This window comes from Rhipicephalus microplus, chromosome 8, assembly GCF_043290135.1.
Source record: "Rhipicephalus microplus isolate Deutch F79 chromosome 8, USDA_Rmic, whole genome shotgun sequence".
Taxonomy (NCBI): Eukaryota; Metazoa; Arthropoda; class Arachnida; order Ixodida; family Ixodidae; genus Rhipicephalus; species Rhipicephalus microplus.
This window is the reverse complement of record NC_134707.1, coordinates 95594129-95614235: the sequence shown is the minus strand read 5'-3', so window position 1 is coordinate 95614235 and position 20107 is coordinate 95594129. Positions and strand designations below refer to the sequence as shown.

The following is a 20107-nucleotide window of genomic DNA, read 5'->3' as shown; positions in this document are numbered from 1 at the left end:
CTTGCGTTAAGCCAAGATCTGAAGAACCGAAAGAAAGTATGTCCTCATGCGTGAAGTGGAACCCGATGTTAGCAAATGCGACAACAAGCAGACTTTTCCTTGGTAAGCTATAGTGGTGACTTGACAACAAATAGCATTCTATTGCTTCTATTTCTGAAGAAAAATTTCACACGGTTGGTATCCCCAGACCCACCCTGTATGAATGTATATTAAGGGAGGGACACGACGTCCCACTCTGGTTACTATGCCTTCCAATTGTCTAAATAACATCACTGAGTTTTCAACGGAAACTTTAAACGAGTGTGGCCTGCACATGAACTTACTAATTCCATTGCGTCTGCATGAAGCGGAAGTTATGTACTTCTTCTTACAGAGATGTAGGCCACTGCAGGAAGGTGTAAAAGTATTGGACCATGCAATGCCGCTCGGGCTATTGAGTCAGTCTTTTCATTTATTTCTGATACACAATCACCGGTGCCTGTAAAAAATTGTAAGAATTCTCAGCTTTGGAGGAACTAGCGTGAAGAATGTTTCAAGGCAATTTATTTTTCTGATGCAATGAGTGATGTGTGCAATGACAAGAGTCATATACTATTATCGCTAAGCTGCAGTGTCTTCTATCACCGTGCTGAGGCAGGTGATCTGTTTTCTTTTCTATAAAGTTCAACTGGGTTATTTTGGTATTAAACCTTCTCATAAAAATAGTTTATATAAGAAATAACGTAAAACAACGCAGAAGTACACAAAGTATTGCATTAAAAATGGTTCAGTCACTAGTTACTCTTGATTGAAAGGCTAGAGCACCTTTTTTTGTTTATTTTTCATTCTTGGGCGGCTATTGCGCTGATGCGCCTCCCAAATCTTCAAAAGCAGCTTCTCCCATTTTAACGAAATAATTTGGCCCTGAAAGTGTAGAATGACGAACTGCATGCAATGACCATCGTGCAAGAATTGTAACGTTTTCACTTTACCAGTTCCTTTAGTCTAAACTTGAATATTACTTTATAAGACCACTCAATTACTGGCCCATGCCCCACAGTGGGTTTGAGCCACAAGTGAAGGCCAACAAGAACAAGAACCAGACGCGCGAAGAAGAAGCAGAAGAAGAACGAGCCTCCATAATGTCGCAGCGCTGTAGCTCCGATCTTCCCCAGCCAGCGCCCACTTTGGCGAAGATGGTGAAAGGTTCCGCCAAAAGCAGCGTGCCTCCTTCCAACAGTGCGGACATGTGCCGACTGCCGGGCAGTGTGGGTTCCACCAGTGCAGCGTCGCGGTTTCTCACCACGCCGAGGCTACAGGACGGATACATGACGCCATCAGAGACCCAGGTGGAGAGCAGGTCTGCGTTCGGCCACGGACGATTCCAGAAGACGATGCTCCTCTGTGCACAGGTGCCTGCTAACCAATATATTTTAAAAACTTAATCCACATCCTGGTACCAATCTGCCAATCCTCTTTTGTAAAAGTTGATGTTCTGATTGTTCGGTCGGCTTGGCTTCTATTGTGTTTCGCGCCAAGATTCACTGGAATGTTCTCCTAGAATTTTTTTTTAAATCAAGGAGTTAAATTGGCACCCTGACGTCTCACCAGACCTTTCCAGAGCTGCTAAACATTTCGAGGCATGCAGGTAAAAAACGGTTACTCTGGGCCAGATTTATTCCATAACATTAGCGTAAATATAGATAAGACAGACCTTTGTATTTTGAAATGCGGCTGTCCCCGCTGACAATTTGGATTATCAACGTACAATATCTCAAGCGTTGAGGTAGTACTGCTGCTTTAAAATACAATTACAAAACAAAGCAAAGGATGCTGACTGTTTGCGTCCAGCACTGCAATATCATCAAGAAAAAGTAACGCGGCCTTACCGAATTTTCAACAGCTGGTTCCTAAATATCACGGCTATGGCCTAATGTTCTGAACAGCAGTGTGAGAATATTATACCCGAGTTTGCTTCGATACTGAATTTGTTTACGACAAACTTGTCTCAAAAACAGAAGGAACTACAAAGCGACAAACCAGAAAAACATCACATGACCTATTACGTGCAGGGGGCTCAAAAGTTCCCAGGATATTATCCTATGCATTTTAATGAATCGTGCTCTGCCAAATTTTGACCCACGCTTTAGATGTCATACACCCGGGCAATGTCCGAGAACATGGTTCTTTTTTGGCATAACCGCCGACTATGGCACAATCTGCCGTGTGCTGAAATCACCTTGTGAGCACTTGTAGCCAATAAGGTCCGCTAAAATCAACAAGGTTTAAATTATTTGTGGGGTTGCAGTTTGCCTGAGACTACAATGAACATGTGGCTGCCATTTTTCAAAATGGGGTTCTGGTAGCTGAGCTACACAACCTTGAATATTTAATCGTAACCGTCACTCCCTTTATAGCAGTCTCTTGAGACACTCTCTTTTTCTTGGCTCGTCTCACCTCGAGTGCGACTGTTCGTTTTCGATACACTAGGAAGAAAACAAAGTGCGCCTACTCGAAAGCAGCAAACAGGTTTCTCTTGCAGCCCACATAACCATGTTATACCAAGCTCTCCTGGGGTTAATAGAAGCGCATCTACAAGATGGGGGTCCATTACGCCATTAATACTAATAATAAAATTTCAGGGAGCACCCACTGAGCCAGTGTTCAGAGCTTTGAAGACAACCAATGTACCCCTACACATCTGTAAGCTATTATGGGCACTTCGTTGATGTTGCGGCTGAGGACAATAAAACACTATTGCTTTCAACGTGTTCGCTGTTCGGAAGCTTCTGAGGACACGCTAGTTCAACTTGAGGTGATTGCACAAATGTTTACAAAACGTAGAAGAGAGCTTTAACACGTAAATGCGCAAAAAGTGTGCTGTTTTGTGTTTTACCTGCATTCTTCACTGCTTCACCCGTCTTTTTCACGTGAACGTCATGAACGCCAAGTTCGGCTATGCATCAACTAGCCCGACAGCAAATGTTATGACGCGCTAGTTGCACAGTTTGGATTATATGACGCCTGGTTTTTATTTTGCTCGGCTACCAACGCATACACACGTGTTGACGCCATTCCTTGCGTGGCATGACGCCTGTACAAGGTCTTTTTTCAAACCAGTCTGAAGCTCCAGCGCACCTCTGCAGTGGGATTCTCTACTATAAGAAAAGGGCGTGGGCTGAAGTGCCATTCGATTGTAGATATGTTGCCCTCGCTTCGCCTGATAGAAGTTATGGACACGAACGGTGGCAGTAGAGAGCTACGGCACTGTTATTTTGATTTAATACCGGCTGTCACATTCCCACAATTATTGCCCACTTGCCCCATATCCTGTCCTTAAAAATGTAGAAGCATGGAACCAATGCAGCTCCACCTTTCTGGCATACTGACGCGAGGTAGGCTGGCAAGAGTAGTGGCCGGCCTTTTGAGAGAAATATACGAGGTTATAGGGTATGCTGTCGCCCTCGGGTATCGGGCATTTTTATTTAAAGGGTCTTGTTTTCTATCTATGAACTTGAGTAGTCAAGTACCTAATGATACTCTGGTGACAACATTAAACGCTCATCCCTACAAATGCTACATTCAATAAATATCAAACTATCATAATAAAGGATACATGATGCTGCTCAAGAAAGGTGCCCCAGGCACCGGACCAGGTGGCCAGCACTCGTTTGCAAAAAGTGGGAAGTGTGAAATAAAACAAATTCAGACGCGAGGCAGAATCAGTGGCAGTTTGTTCTACATATCATGCGCCACCTCTCTGAAGGTGGGTGCCCCGTAGGATCAATGAAAATATTCGTGTGTGTACACCAACAATCATTTCGCTTCTGCTCAACGCAGCTGGCAACTATGCTCGCCTACTCCTACAGCTTCACACTACTATTCATCGATCTTGAGCCGGTAGAGCACTGGTGCGCGCCTCCGCAGCAGTTTGCCACTCTATCCGAGCAGATGTGGAAGGACATCGCCATCCCACGCGACTCTAACGGGGACTTCAAGCAGTGCGAGCGCTACGAGCCGCTTGATGCGCAAACTTCGCCCTTAGCGGCGTCCACGTCGCAGGCTGGCGCACCCGCGCACCCAAATCTGAAAGCCAGCACCCAGCCACCTGTGACAATGGACAGAACCAACGCCAGTGAGGTCCGCTGCGAGAGCTTCGCCTATAAACCTGATACGCCTGGCAGAAACGCTATCGCTCGCTGGAACCTGGTCTGCGACAGGTCGTGGTACGAGGGACTTCTGAAAGCAGCATACACTGGAGGTGAGCTACAATTTCGCTGCATTCGCTACGTTGGGATGTCCAGATGACGCGGGCGAAGTGGAAAAACACACGCATAGTAAATAGAAAATCGTAGATGCCTCACAAGACGCCAAAAGAGACCGCAAAAGTACGTGGCGTCAACACGAGTGATGTCAAAAGTAGTCACGCGATAAAGTCATGACATAACGTCATCATGTCATCAGATATCAACAAAACGTGACATGATATCTTTACCTTGACGTCACACTATAACGTTATCACGTAACTTCGTCGCTTGCTGAAATATAGGCTGATCCTGCAGGCGAGGTGCAAAAACATTCCATTGCATCCAATCTCAGAGGTCTCGCCGAAACTCTTTCTGTGTAAATGGCTTCTGGAAAGAGGGGTACCAATGTGATACAGTGATAAAAAAGCCGTAAACGATGAGAATCATGAATGTGCACTAGAAATTGTCTTTGACCACTGTATGAGAAGCTGGGTGCTTTGTTTAAAGACTTAGGTCAATAAGCCAGTTGAGCTATTATCATCATAACCTGGCAGCGCAAGTGAAATAGCCATGGTAGCAGCGGGACACAAGAGTGCTCTTTCGTGTACCATTTCATCCGGGTCCCATTTCTTTTCACTGCCACGTTAATGAATCCAAAGAAATAATTCCTGACGTTCAGCGTTTCAACAACAATAAACAATTTCCAGAGACGCTGTAGTGAAGCACTCCCAAACATTTTACCACCTGGCACCTTTTCACATGCACCTGATCAGCCCATGGCGCCACCGCGGTGGTCGAGTGGTTATGGCACAATACTGCTCACCCGAAGGGCGTTGTAACGAATCCCGGCTGTGGCGGCCGCATTTTTGATGGAGGCGAAAATGGTGTAGACCAGTGTGCTCAGATTTAGGTGCACGTTCAAGAACCTCATGTGGTTGAAATTTTCGGAGTCCTCCACTATTGCGTCTCTCGTAATCATGTGGTGATTTTGGGACGTTAATAGCTACATATAACTGTTATATATATATATATACATATATTTTCTTTTTTGCACGGCGCACTGTAGCAGGCCAGAAGGTACTGGGTGAGGCTTATGTTTTCGTATCCGTTTTTTTTTTAATCAATCCATCGCTCAAATACCTGGCTTGGTATGCGCAAGTCAGCAGTTTCCTGAGTTTCCTGCTAGAAAACTGCGCATATTGTTGATTCGGTCACCGTCATTTGTCCTGCTCTCCGATATCATGTGAACCGAAAAATGTGGTGCATTTCAAACTGATGTTTCTCGTTTCATTTTCTTTTTTTTTCCTCGCGCAAATAAAATGTGGAATGGTTGCCGGATGCGCTTGCTGGTGATGATGGTTGTGCCGATAATAAAGATGCGCTACATATCTACATATTCTTATAACATTGTATAACACATTTCGGTGCGATTATCTTCCTGTTTTTAATTATGCGGATAATTCATTATTCCTTGTATCTTTTTTTTTTCTAACCAATAATGTAAGGAATCCCGTATGTCAGTTGGAATGTTATTGTTTGTTCTTCATGAATGTATACTACCTGCAATGTGCCCTCTGTAGTGACTCCAACATTGGAGTCGACAGTATTGCAAATAAATAAAAAAATAAATAAATAAATAAATAAATAAAAATATATATATATATATATATATATATATATATATATATATATATATATATATATATATATATATATATATATATATATATATAACATCACCACATGTGCCTAAAGCATTTTCGAATCCGACTGCCAAGGTACCATAGCGAATCAATGTGAGCTATTTCGCCTATTGAGCCTTTTTGCAGTTCATTCAGGTCCAATTCATCACACATGCATAAAGGTCGCTGTGATTAGGAACAGCCTATTGACAGTGATGTCATGGCTAATCAGTTCGATAGGCGGGAGTTGAAGCGACGTATTGAGCGTATAGCTGCACGTTCGGCATTCCGTTTCAAACACTCAATCATACTTGGTCGACCAAACCTGTTTGCAATTAAGGTCTGTCTGTGAAAATATGCTAAATGCTTTTCAATTGTAATAAATGGAGTAAAAGCAAAAAAAAAATCGTTCATTTTTTCAGCGTTGTATGCACGTCACCTCGAGACACGTTAAAGAAAGTATGTGCTCATCGTCTTTGTATTCGCTGCGCGCGAAGGTTTTGGAAGCAAAACAAGCTTGTGAGAGAACTATTATATGTAACCGAGCACCGTCTGAATAAATAGTGAAGGCAGCGCCCAATAGCGGTCGATTATCCAAGTCATAAGAAAAGAGTGAGAAGGCATGCCAAGAAGAAAAATGAAGGTTCTTCTACAAGAAGCCTGATATTTTATTTTTTGAACGGAAGTTTAACCCGCGTGCGGAGGAAGTCGGCCATGATTGAATATTCATTGAATTTCCAATTACGCCCGTTTCCAGTATGAGAAGTAATTTTATACGAGTGGGCATTGTTGGAACTTTTTCGCCAACCTAGTAGTCACCGTTCTTCATCATGGCCATTGCTCTTCACGAGCTGCCGCTCACTCAAGGCCTAAAGGTCACCCGTTCTTTTCATTTGAATAATAGACAATTACACTTTTAGTTTTAAACCTATATACCATCTCTAGTCCGACATGGTAGCCTGGTAGTCAGTGGAACTGGACGTGCCTTCCACAGCTTGTTTGAGCGAATACTTGATAAACAACGCAGAAGCTTCAGGGTTGTTTAATTGGCTGTGAATAAGTGTGGGTACTATTGAAGTTGAATTAAAACACTCAGAACGGCAAGCATTCCCTATGGCGTAGGGCGCTACGCCCAGTCATTACAGGGAACAGATGTTTACTTATTCACTTCGGCACAAATGCACATACCGTGCCACGATATGGACCTCACTGCACGCACAATATCTTTGTGAATGCGCGCTGCTGTATCTGATTTCTTTGATGCTTCTAGTACTCACAGGCAGCCTTTCTTTCATTACTAATAAATAATAAATAATTCGCTGTTGGTATTAAAAGTAGTTCATAATTACACTTTTATCCATCAAATTGGTGAAACGTCATGGATTAAAAGGTTACTCCAAATATTCTGGTAGTCAATCAATTATCTGTGCCGGATTTTTTTTGCTTGATTCGTTGAAGGAAAAATGAGTTTCGGCAAAAGGAACATGGTGCTAGATTAATGAGTGGGGCTGTACGTACTCGCCTTGCCGACATTTCGCTTAAAGTTAGTTTCAGTCGAAATCAAGTAACTGTTGACGTGGTGAAGCCTTTACCAAAGATAGAGGAGTTCGCACTAGACGAATTAGTGTTTTTTGCATTTTCATTGCTTGATTGAGTTCCTTGTCATATTACATAAGATGAATACATATAGTGCCACGTAAACTAACACGCTGTAGAGCCATGAATATTTGAAAGGCGTGGTACATATTTTACTATTACACAGCAAATTTGACATACAGCACTGTTTGAAGAAAGAAGCACTAAACATTTGAAATAGGATAAAGTAGTGTCACTGGAGCTCTTTGCCAAGGCAAGTGCTATATTGCAACATGATGGTCCGGAACCACATGGAAAAAAATAGCAAACATTAGAGAAATTCATCCTAACTTCTTATTTGGTCTTTGCAGCGAGTGTCCTGGCCATACCATGCGTAGGCCTAGCGTCGGACAAGTTCGGCCGCCGCCCTGTACTGCTCTGGGCTTCAGGCTTAGTGGTATTGTCGGGTTTGGCTACCTGCGTGGCGAGCTCCTTCGTGGTCTACGCTATCCTGCGCTGCTTATCGTCGGCTGCCTGCAGCGCCATAGAAGTGATTTCGTTTATACTACTCTTCGAAAGCACGCAGCCTGGACCCAGGGCGCCCTACTGTGCCCTAGCCATATGCTGGCCCACAGTACTCGCACCCATATACGTTGCCGCACTCGCCGCCTTGATACAGGTACTTGTTCCAAAGCGATAGGCTTAAAAAGTTCGTTTAGTACAAAGTACATTTCACTTATAACGAATTACAATTGAGCCCCCAACGTGCCTATACCGTGTACGCAATAGTGTAATGCCCCAAGCATTAGACCACCGCCACATGCGTTTTTCTTGCTCACCAGCGTTAACGATATGCCCCACCGCGGTGGTCTAGTGGTTAAGGTACTCGACTACTGACCCGCAGGTCATGGGATCGAATCCCGGCTCCCGCGGCTGCATTTTCGATGGAGGTGAAAATGCCGTAAACCTGTGTGCTCACATTTGGGTGCACGTGAAAGAACCTAAGGTGTTTAAAATTTCCTGAACCTTCCACTGCGGCGTCTCTCATATTTATACGGTAGCTTTTGGGACGTTAAACCCCGCATATCAATCAAGCGCTAACGATACGTGTAGATCCCATTTTTTATAGGTGTGGTGGATCCGTAGGAACTGTGCAGCAAGATGCTGTTTACCTTTTGGCGCTATACAACACCGTCTAATACCCGCGTTACACAGGCAAGTTAGCCGCTCTTACGACCAATCATAGTTAATTAATCTCGTGCAAAATCGCGTGAAACAGCGGTTAACATCAACCACGGCTCGCCAATGTTACACAGCGCGAAAGCATCCTCGGTTAAATGGGCTGAAACAGCAACTGGCGTACGATAAACTGAGGCACTAATCAGCAGATCACCGTTCTCTACGCAACTATGTCCCTTATTAAAGACGATAGTGTTTCTTGGGGACCTTTGACGGAAAAATTTTGGTCTGTCTGTACATTTGTCTGTTTGTACGCCCTTCACGATACCTGAAACCGCAGCACCCACCGATATCGCTCAAGGTATAGCGTTCATAGTTGTGCAATTGTCAATTAAAAAGCAATCGTTGTGCATATCTGAGGTGCCATAGCAACATGTCAGTGTTTTGTATGTCCTTTTTATACTAGCAGAGTCACACAAAAGTAACTATAAAGACTGTACCATGTATCGCGCTGCGCTGACAGTGCTACACGATGCTCAAACAGGTAAGTGTTTCCAAAGCTTTGCTACGGCAACATGGTGGTGGCATCTGCCCGTCGCTTTGCGTTCAACACCTTATCACCTCCAAGACAGGCTCGCATCTTTCTCCGCGGGCGCGCATGCCTTCGTTTTCAAGGATAACTGCTAGATGGCGCTCGTGACTAACGTGCCTCGATGCGCCCTTTCACCTCCGCTATACGCTCGAGGCACTTCTACGCAGTGCCTCCAGAATAACATTCACCGATTCTCTTGCACAGAACATCAAATAAACGTTTGCTCACTCTCTCCGGACGCAAGACTATCAGATTTCGACGACATTTCCAGTGTGTGTGCCCCGCTGCGGTGGTCTAGTGGCTAAGGTACTCAGCTGCTGACCCGCAGGCCGCGGCATCGAATCCCGGCTGCGGTGACTGTATTACCGATGGAGGCGGAAATGTTCTAGGCCCGTGTGCTCAGATTTGGGTGCACATTAAAGAACCCCAGGTGGTCGAAATTTCAGGATTTCTCCTCTACGGCATCTCTCATAATCATATGGTGGTTTCGGGACGTTAAACCCCTCGTATGAATCAAATCAACATTTCCAGTGTAACATGCAGATTCGGGCCATTTTTTTCCATAACGTTCTTCAAATATACGATTATGTGGATGTGCGCAAATATATGCGTTCCACTCGGCTGTTATTGATGCGCACACCTTTGTATTATGTCAAGTGCTCCGCAAATTATGCAAATAATTTCCACATAGCCTTATCAAGCGTTCTGGGGTTCCTGCAGTCCAGTTAATCCGTTTTTCACGCACGCTTGTTGATATGCGCTCACCGCACAAGGGTACCGCCATTTGTTTGGTTAACTTTCTAATCGATGTTGCCAAGCACGGTTTCCTGCAACCGTGGTATGCGGCATAACCGCGGTTTCTCATACCGAGTAATCTAAGCAAACTCCTGTTAACGTAGCCACCGTTACGTTAACCGTGGTTTAGGCAGCCTGTGTAACAATAGTATACATAATCCTAGACAAGTTCAGCCGGAGCCTTGCAGGCTGGAGGAAGCCGGCCAGCCAGGGCGCTTGCGTGTTCTAGCTGCATAAACTGATGCAGCTCAGTAATTGCCAACACGTCAACAAAAAGATAAGCGACAAAACAGCATAAAGCGTCTTGTTCCCTGACCTCATACAATGGTATGCTATGTCATATCAAACTTTTTCTTTGTTATTTCTTCTATCAGTAAACTCGCCAAATTCATCGTTACTCATTTCGCTTTCTTCATAGCGAATACCTACTTTTATTGTTTCTAGGTAAAGCTAACGTGCATAGCCTTCTTCTCGTTTGTAAAAAGTTCAGCAATGAACTGTATATTTACAATGACATTTATATTTTTTGTATTGTAGGCTCTTCAAGTGCCTTCTTAATAAATTATAGCTCTATTGACAGTACAATGCATTGTTGCTGATAATTATGTTTCTCTAACATGTTATTTTCAGTACCTTTCTGTGCCCTCACACTTCTATACGGCTGTTCATGTGCACGACAGCTGTTTCTAGACTATCGAGCTTGTGCTTTTAGGGAGTGAGAGCTAGTGAACGTGGCTCTCAGCTCTTCTTCCCAGCTTTGCCCATCTTTCTGACTAAAAAACACCCAATGTTATTTTAATAGTATAAATGTTATTATTACTAACCTTGACAATATTATTACTATTATGCAGAATCCCTCCAGAACTCATTTCTCCTGCAGGCGTCTAAAAATGTACACCACAATACGTCTTCCTCAACTTGTCTCATAGACACGCAGGAAGATAAGTGTGTTAGCCACCTTTCAGTATAGCCTATAGCGAAAAAAAATGCGCTCACGTCTGTTATTCAATGAACCTATTATTGTTATTTGTGATATGTGCGCGGTGCTTTTGTGTTTTGGTGAATGGAGAGCGCAGGTCCGAGGGCTATAAAATGAATGTTCTCTCAAAACTGAACCTGTTGTTAGATTGCGCCCGTTTGAGTTCTCTTGTGTATTCCTGTGTGCTTCCACAAAAATTTCAAGATGGATATATTACAACTAGGACGAATAATTGTTTCGCTTGAGTATGCATCTGTGATCTCCGGTGACATTTTTATATCTGGCAGCGACAACATTGAGTCAGTCCAGAAACTGTTCATAAGCATTTACAATCATCGTTTCTCTGTACATAACTCATTGCCTTCACTTTAGAGCCGACAAAATCGCACTGACCTGTTATTTCTTTTCAAACTAGTTTACTAGGTTATCCTGCCGATTACTTCTTAGTTGTGTAAATTTTCAGATTCCGCGTATGTTCACCTCAAAAAAACGGCCATTCCATGTGCCTGTCAACTTCCTTCAACACTCTACAAGTCACAGAATACAAAGTTTTTGTAATGTTAACTTCATGACCTTGGTGTCTTTCACTGTACACTGTCATTGTTTCTATCTTAGCTCTGCACTGTTTTAACATTGTTTTTCACGATGTACAGATTCTTCCCTCTTTCATATTTCACGAAAGTTTCAGCATAGTTGTGTATGCTCCCCTTTATTTAGCACTACTAATTTTATGATTCTCGCATTGTCTTTCTATTCTTCTAATTTCGCACTGACTTTTTTGTGTTTTCAAATTTTTATTTGATTTTTCTGAACAGTATTTGTATTGCATTGTTTAGTTTTAACGTTTTATTTTTTTTCGCGCCTGCACTAAGAACTCATGGTTGTTCCAGGGCACGTTAAATAAGTTACTGATTGACGATTATTAATTACATTGCTACTAAACGTAATCATAACTTTATACTTCAGAACTGGGTCATGTTCAACCTGATGGTCCTGCTACCGTCGTCACTCCTGCTGGTCACCACGGGCCTGGTCGAAGAGTCGCCCCACTGGCTCCTCGTGAGCCTGCGCTTCGAAGACGCCGAGCGCGTCGCCGTGTACGCGGCCAGGTTCAACGACGAGGACACGGACCGCGTGCGCAGGCGAATCGACGCCATTCGGCACGCGGCCACGATCAACAAGCCCGGAGGCCGAGCCGCACCACTGCTGGAGGCTGCCAAGCGATCGCTGGCCGCGACAGTTGTGTGCGGTGGAATGGCGTACCGAAGCTTCGTCCTCAGCGTAGCCTGGTGAGCTCGCTCGATAACGGGTTACTGACGTGTAAACATTTTACGTTCCGACTGTGTAAAGCGCGAAAATTGATTTATTCTTTAGTGCAGCCACAATAAGCACATCAGCGTTTTGTGGTGTTACGAGCGACAAGAACAAAAAGAGTTCGCTGCTAAGTGCACTCTGTATATCAATTCAATTTGTTGCTGTCACATGCGTTTCTTCGCTTTGAGGCCATACGGACGCTTAAACACAAAAGTGTTTTAATCTCGAATCGAAGAAAACCTCCCTGACATCAATGCCATTTCAGAAGTAACGTCGGTAACTTTCAAACAATGAGACAAAAAATGGCAGCATATCCACGGAGTGAATGATGGAGAGTGGGGCGAAGCATCCGTCCGTCCATTCGTTCTTGCTTCCGTCCATTCATGCGTGCGTCTGTGTGGCCGCCCGTGCGTTCATCCACCCGTCCGTGCGTGCGTCTGTTCGTGCGTCCACACGTTCATCTGTGCGTTCTATCATGCTTTCGTCCATGCATCCGCTCCTGCGTCCGTCCATGTGTCCATCTGTCTGTGCAGCCATCCGTGCGTCCGTCCATGCATCTGTCTGTGTGTCGGTTCATCCACCTATTTAACACTTCAAGTACCACCATCTCGCATCTTTCAATCATATATTCTTCATATAGAAGCACCGCCATCCAGAAGACATTCCAAGGCCTAAACGAGAGGCGGCACACGCACACTTTCTTACGGCTTGCGCCTCGTGTCTACTTCGCACCTTTAACCACCTCGAGTTCATGGTATATACTAGTTTACTGTATTCATGGCACTGCGGCCCAACGCTCGCTAAGGCTTTCTAAAACCTAGGAGGTTACGCACAGCGAGTATAACGTAGAGATCCTTTCTAGTCTTCAGTGCGTTGTTGAACAATAAAAAATTCGCAGCGTGCGCAATAACTGAAAGCCGAATTCTCCTTTCTCTCATTCCCCCTTATCAGCCATTGGCGTGTACATTGAGCGCTATCTTTTAATGTTCAACAACGCACCGAAGAAATCTCTCACCAGCACTATCTTGTAAGTCAAAATGTAATACTGGTTACACGCTACGACTACTACTATGGCTACGAGGGAGAAACGGGTGCCGCTATAAAGAGCTTCGCCCCTAATAAAACAAGCACGCCAAACACAAAGACAAAGAGGGAGCACAAATATGTCATTCGAGATTAGCCAGAGATTAGCAAGGTGAGAGAAAGTTGAAATATATTCCCTTTCACAACTCTCATTTCCTTAATACAGCCACGCAAACAATTAAGCAACTGCAATAGTGCAAGGCGGAGACACGGGAACAACGAAAATAACACAATACTAAGGCTCTTCTCCCTGTTAACGGCACTTTTATTGCGAAACTAATTAAAAGTTATATAAATATAAGCGGGTTTTCACCAGTGCTGTCATCATAGCAGTCATCATCCGTGTAAAGTCCAAAACTGATAGCATCGCTGCTTGCGGAGTATATATATGCTTTGCGAGCAAGTAAAAACAGGCGTGTTCTAGGGATGAAAGCGGCCGAAAAAATATGGAACCTGTCAACCACTTCTTGCGCATCCGATAGTTGTGTCTCCGATAACCTCGGAACCCCTTCAAAGTCTCCCTTTGTTGCGAAATATCCTCCTTGTCTTTGGTATGGTGGCGCTGCATGAAGATGCGACGGTTGTGTGAGGGCGATGAACGCGTCGCTCCACCAGCCCCTCTAAACCTTGATCAAATAGGAACAGTCGCGAGCGCTGGTGCGAATGTTACGTCGACATCAGAAGTGGACACCACATTGATTTTCAAATGCTCTTAAAAAAATAAAAAAATACAAAACTTTTATTTTCCCTATTTCATACAAAGGCAAAAAAGGGAGAACTGGAGAAAAAGCTGATAGTTCTTCGGCTTGACAAAGCTCCGGTCCCCCAGGCAGACAGTGGTGAAGTTTGTTTCAAAACAACCGAAGAAAGCATGTTACAAAGTATAAAGCATAAGGTCATGTTAGGTGAATGATTCATAAAGTTATTTTTTGTGCTTTTTAAAACCATGATTTTGCGCCATGTAACGAATATGTGCTTTGTGAAGTACAATACGCGTTCTGCATCTTGCATGCGGCATGACTAATAAGCTGTTTATAGCTACCATGGTTGTGGTCGGCCCTGTACGTATACTGCACTTCCAACACTTTACGTTTAGACTATAAAAAGTACGGAAATTGATTTAATTCTTGGTGCAGCCACATTGTGCACACCAGCGTTTTCTGTGGTTACGAGCGACAAGAACAAGAAGTGTGCTTCGTATAATATTCCGCTTTGTCGCTGTCACATGCGTTCCTTCGCTTTGCGGCCATATGGACGTTTAAACACTGAACTGTTTGAATCTCGAACCAAAGAAAAGCTCCCTGACGTAAATTCCGTCTCAGAAGTAACGTGGTTAACTTTCAAACGGTGAGACGAAAAAAAAAAACGAAAGCACAAGTTTCGTTGATTTTGATGACATCGGAATCGTAACCATGTGCTTTCGATCTGCAATGATAGGTGGCGGATGATCAGCCGGCTCTGCTACCGATGCACATTCACGAGGCTTCATATTCATAAACTCAGCTTTTTTTTTTTCACAACGAAAGCTGTTATGAGATTACAAGGGTCACGTGCGCATTAGTTGTCCGCCGCCGGTGTCCGTAACCACTATCGCGCGAAATGAAAAATAGGAACTAGAGAATAAAAAAACCAAATTCACGATGGGATTTGATTATTGCCAGTCCAGTGTTCCTTGCATGTCAGTCCAGTGTTTTACCACTAAAAGACGCTGATGGCAAAACTTCATTGCAAACTGCCTGTAGGCATATAAAATTGCACAATATTCCCTGCAGGTGTGCAACAGGTACCGCGCTTTACTGAAGAATGACGAAGGAGGGCACTGTGAATACCTTTCTACAAAACGGAATTTGTGATGATGTATGGCATAGCGGGTACCCTGCATGTGTGCTTATTGCAGTTCCTCAGAAATTGTTTTAAAAGAAGCTCTGCAAGACCGCTTTTCCAGCTTTCGCTGCGACTGTGCTGCGCGATGCTCGCAGGCCTGGTGGTTTTTGCTTTTGCGCTTCTCTCTCTCTCCACCCGCTCGCACATCTCATTCCTTTAACAGTATTCTTGGCCGACCGGTGTGGTTTTGCCGTCTAGCAGCGGGGATTTGAACTTGTGCATACTAAATAGCGGTAGTTTCACTTCGATGGCTTCAAGGCAGCGCAGGCTTTCCGTACAATATCATAAGAAGTTGTATGGTCGGAGCGTACGTTGTGGTTCGGCTAGCTGACGGCACATAAAATACTTTGCATTTCGGCTCTTGTGCAAGTGACGCCTCGTAAATGTGACACCTTTTTAATGTGACATCTTATCACTAAATAGCGCAGCTCGTACATTGGCCAACGGTATTTCTCAGTCGGTTGCTTCTTCTAATTGTTCGAACAGATATGTACCCAATTTTGTAGACCACTCGTTTTTGCTATCGGCATGAAGTAGAAGTTATGAAAAAACAAGATTTGTCGTACTATAGATGTAGTGAACCATCTGCATAATAAATTTGTCTTCATTTAACTACAGTTTGCAGTGCACTGATACACGTGACTACTTTTCTGAAGGCACTACACCGTTCGACGTGTCGAGTGACGTGGTGCTTCCAGCGAACATTGTGAACAGAAGAATTTTTCTTTGCTGAAAATGGACATAACCAAAAATGAATATGCAATATATTCCTAGTCTGAGATATTATTCTGTATATTCCGAATGCACACATTTTTCACTTCATGGTAAAGGCATATTTAATTACAGCTTAAATAGGACGAGTTACTAGAACGCAGATAAAATCAGGAATTATCGTACAATTCTTCTAGCGATAGAAGATTAAGCGCCTTGAGGTAACATGGTAGCGATAGGACACACTTACAGTTATCAGAGGTGGTGTCTGAAAGGACTAAAGCCATTGCATGGACTAACAAAACTGTTCCAAAAAGGGTCGTAATACGATCACGTTGTAGACAGGTGACATCCGATCCTCGAACACTTTGCTGCAGTTAGAGATCTGGAACGCATTCCAGTGTTCAGAGCTCAAGCTGCCACTTAATCCTCGCTTTTATGAAGCGCTGTGTAAATGTAAATATGGATGAGCACAAGTGCAGGTAACCTATTAGTTGGCAGCGCACGCCTTGGTGTTTATCGCCTCAAATACCGACACTTTAAATTTGTGCATATAACGAGTAGGAGAGCTAATTATGCATGCGTTAATGCCTTCATTGCACGGCACTCATGACAAGCTTTGTCTAAGTGTATGTTCTCATAAATGACCGTAAAGGTTGAATCATGACGATGGACGTTTATCTGCGAGATGCATATGAGCTATTAGGCGTTAAAGTGGCTGATTTCATGTCATATAATGCCATAACAGTAAACAATGGACATTGTGCAAGCTCTCCATTATGTAAGTACACAGAAGAATCAACTACTTATGAGAAGACATGGTGAACTTCAGTTTTACAGGAATTTCTTTGACGCAGGGATCAGTGCCAATTTTTTTCTTATGTCGCCAGAGCGGCTCTCCATGGCGCTTGCATTTTACATGTGCCTTTCACAAGCGTTCGTGATTCACGGTGGTCCTTAAAAAAGCACAAGAAGGCTTTCGTCACTTTGCACGTATGCGATACCGTCGTCGTTTTTTCAAGCAGAGACAGAGACAAATGGAGAACAAAAGCTGAGAAGGCAACCAAGCTTGGCTCGGTTAGGACGGAAAAAGGGGGGAATAACAGAAACCAATGAGGTACAGAAAAACGAAGAAGAGAGACAGATATGAATTAAGCTCACAATTACACCTGCATGTTCTCGCGTTGTTCTTTCACAAGCGCTTGGGAAGTCTGGTGTATGAGCCTTGCAACACCTTTTGAGCATGGCCAGAAAACGCTGCCGATCGGTAGTAGAGGATCCCGACAACAGGTGAGCTAAACATTATAGCAAGGCACGTGGCCTGAAATTAACTATAAATTATCAAAGTCAGCTACGAATTGCTTTTTCTTCTCTCGACAAATCACGAAATATGCCCAAAAACAACACGTGAATTACCCATCTATCAGCCATTGGCTGATTTGAACATAGCGCGCTCGCTTGTTACGAGATCGCCGCGTGAGTCCACTAATTGTCCACGCGTTCGCGCGCGATCACACTGACTGGCCCAACGGTCCACTTTGATCACACTGAAAAAGCGGCACATTCTAAGAAAAAAAAAGTGCTCAAGATGACGAGGCGCGTGTGACGTTTTTCTGTGGCCTTACGATCCCTCCCTGCTTATCTTTCAGCGCTTTTGTCGGGACGAGAGAAGAGAGAATGCAATTGCACCATGCGACAAACTTTTGTGACTCCACTAGCACAGGACGAATTCTTGAAATTTTTGCGGCATTTAATTCGTGAGGCAATAAGCTTTTTCAGTGAGTCCATTACGTAGTTACTTGAAAAAAGCGTTTTAGGGCCCCTTTAAGAAGCGTTCGAGATGCTTCGGTCGCTTTGTACGTATGCGAAACCATCAACCAAGGTCTGAGGATCTTCTTTTCTGCAAGTTGTCGTGAATCCAGGTGACGAAGCATGACATCCATAGAAAGTCTGTAAGATTTGTCTGTTGAGCAGTGGCATAAAATGTGCTCAAGCGTATCCTCGCAGTTGTAAATGTTGCTTTGCCGCACTGCGGGTCATTTCAATGGGACACGAATACACATTTGTAAACGCCACGCCTAAACACATCCGACACAGGAAAGTTTCATCACATCGTGAGAGGCCGGGTGACAAACGAAGTTGAAGATTTAGGTAGAACGAATACACGCGCGCGTTGCAGAAACCTTGCCTACTTCATTGTAGGAACTTGATACGGTGAGCAAGTGACTTTAATTGCCGCGCAGCGTCCGTCTTCAAGATTAGTATAAGCATGCGCAGGTCTTGGTTATGAGCCAATTGAGCAGCTTCATCAGCACTGTCTTTGCCGAGAATTCCGCAATGACCTGGCAGCCATAGAAATACAATATTGTGTCCTTCCTCGAGCACTTGGTGGTAGCCATGTCTTATATGATACACTGATTGTTTGCGTAATCCGTGCCGTGAAGTGAACGGTAGTGTCTCTATGGTGGACCTCAAGTCGCAAAATATTGCCTCATGCCTCAAGCAGAAGTTGACAAAAACGAGTCAGCATTAATTCACCATACCTTTAGTGCTTTTCCTTTCAAATTTAACAAAACGTACGCGTGACCCAGGTTCACGTTGTTCATCGTGTACTACGGCGGACTGGCGACTGATAGCAAGACGGTGAGCCGCGACTACGAGCTCGCCAAGTGGGTAGTGGTGATCGGAAACGCGCCAGCAATGGCGGTCGCCTACTTCTTGGTCAAGCATTACGACCATCTGTCCACCATTGTTCGCCTCATGTCCACGGTGGCTATGGCCCTCGCCTTTCAGGCGGCGCTCGTAGCCTTTGGGCTGTCGTTGCCACTCACTGTGCTCATCATGTGGGTGAAGCTCCTACTGAACATCACCTACGTCGTGTTCTCCGTGGAAACCGTCGAGATGTTCCCGACAGAGGTGCGAGATATTTAATTCTTTGTTCACGCTTTGAAAGTTGTTCTGACGTTCTCTATGTGACATAATCGTTGTTCAGAGAATAACTTGGCTGCACCTGCACGGAACAGGAATAAAACTGCCCTAAACTCTTTACGACATTAAATTTCTGTGACATAAAAGAGGATGCCTAATTTTGGCTTTCTGTGAGCCACCCAATTACTCAAACGTTTTTCACTAAACAAAGAGGAATGTACCAAAAATGAGATTCTTATTCAGGTGCAGTTCTTTTTCTACCTGAATGCCTTATGTCGCATTATTAAGACTAGAGATTTACCTTAGCTATAGTCCACTATGTTTCTTCTGCGACATGGTCTTTGTAGGCATCTGATTTGTTAGTATTACTTCTGCGCAAATATGATGACCACGATTCATCAACTTTCTTGCATTATCGTATACTGAGATTATTTGTGCATAGTGGTCTATGACTGGCAGCAAATGAAACAAACAGTCTGTTCGCTGCCCTTCATTGATGACCTGGTAAAAGATTTGTAATCTAATGACAATGCAGCCTCGTCCTGAAACCAATGTATTCTTATTACAAAAGTGGTCAATGACTGAAACTGTTAAATTTGTGTAGCTATGATAAAAACCTTACTATGAAAAATTAATCTGCGGCTTTTGTATGTAAAATATACTCACTTGACGCATGTGCTTGCCTATTCCCTGTAGGTTTGTATCACAATTTTACTATAACAACATACTAAACGTACGAAATAAACCTATACAAAATTACACCATCTCCCACTAATTGGAACCATGTGCAGATGCGAAGCAGTGGGCATGAACGCTTACACTGGCGGCATCGTTGATGCTGGCGCTCACCGCGACGCTGCACAGAAGAGAATAGTTGGGATGCGCAAATACGCCGGTCTATCATTATGGACCAGCGTTTCCTGCTAGAACATGCCGAATGCTGCTAATGGGCACTGAGAGAGAGAAGACTCGAATGGAACACGGCGACACGCAGCCTACATTTAGCGAACGCGCAAGCTGCGAGTTTTTAGACACATTTAGCTGGGCGCACAGGGAAGATGCGTGTGCTCTGAAAATGACGTTGCGTACGCTGCCAGTGAAGAGTGCAATGACACTTTAAGTCTAAAGTACCATGATGCGTTTCACTCAACTAGTTAAA

The 20107-nt window shown here is 44.0% G+C and overlaps 1 protein-coding gene across 1 annotated transcript; it reads left to right on the top strand.

The window, feature by feature from the left end:
* Positions 1–968: 968 nt before the first annotated feature.
* LOC142768670 (steroid transmembrane transporter SLC22A24-like) lies at positions 969–12396 on the top strand. Its single transcript, XM_075870688.1, has 4 exons — positions 969–1391; positions 3820–4240; positions 7855–8162; positions 11995–12396. Exons 1-4 carry the CDS (start codon positions 1029–1031, stop codon positions 12319–12321), a joined length of 1419 nt encoding a protein of 472 aa, XP_075726803.1. The 5' UTR covers positions 969–1028; the 3' UTR covers positions 12322–12396.
* The last annotated feature ends 7711 nt before the right edge of the window (positions 12397–20107 follow it).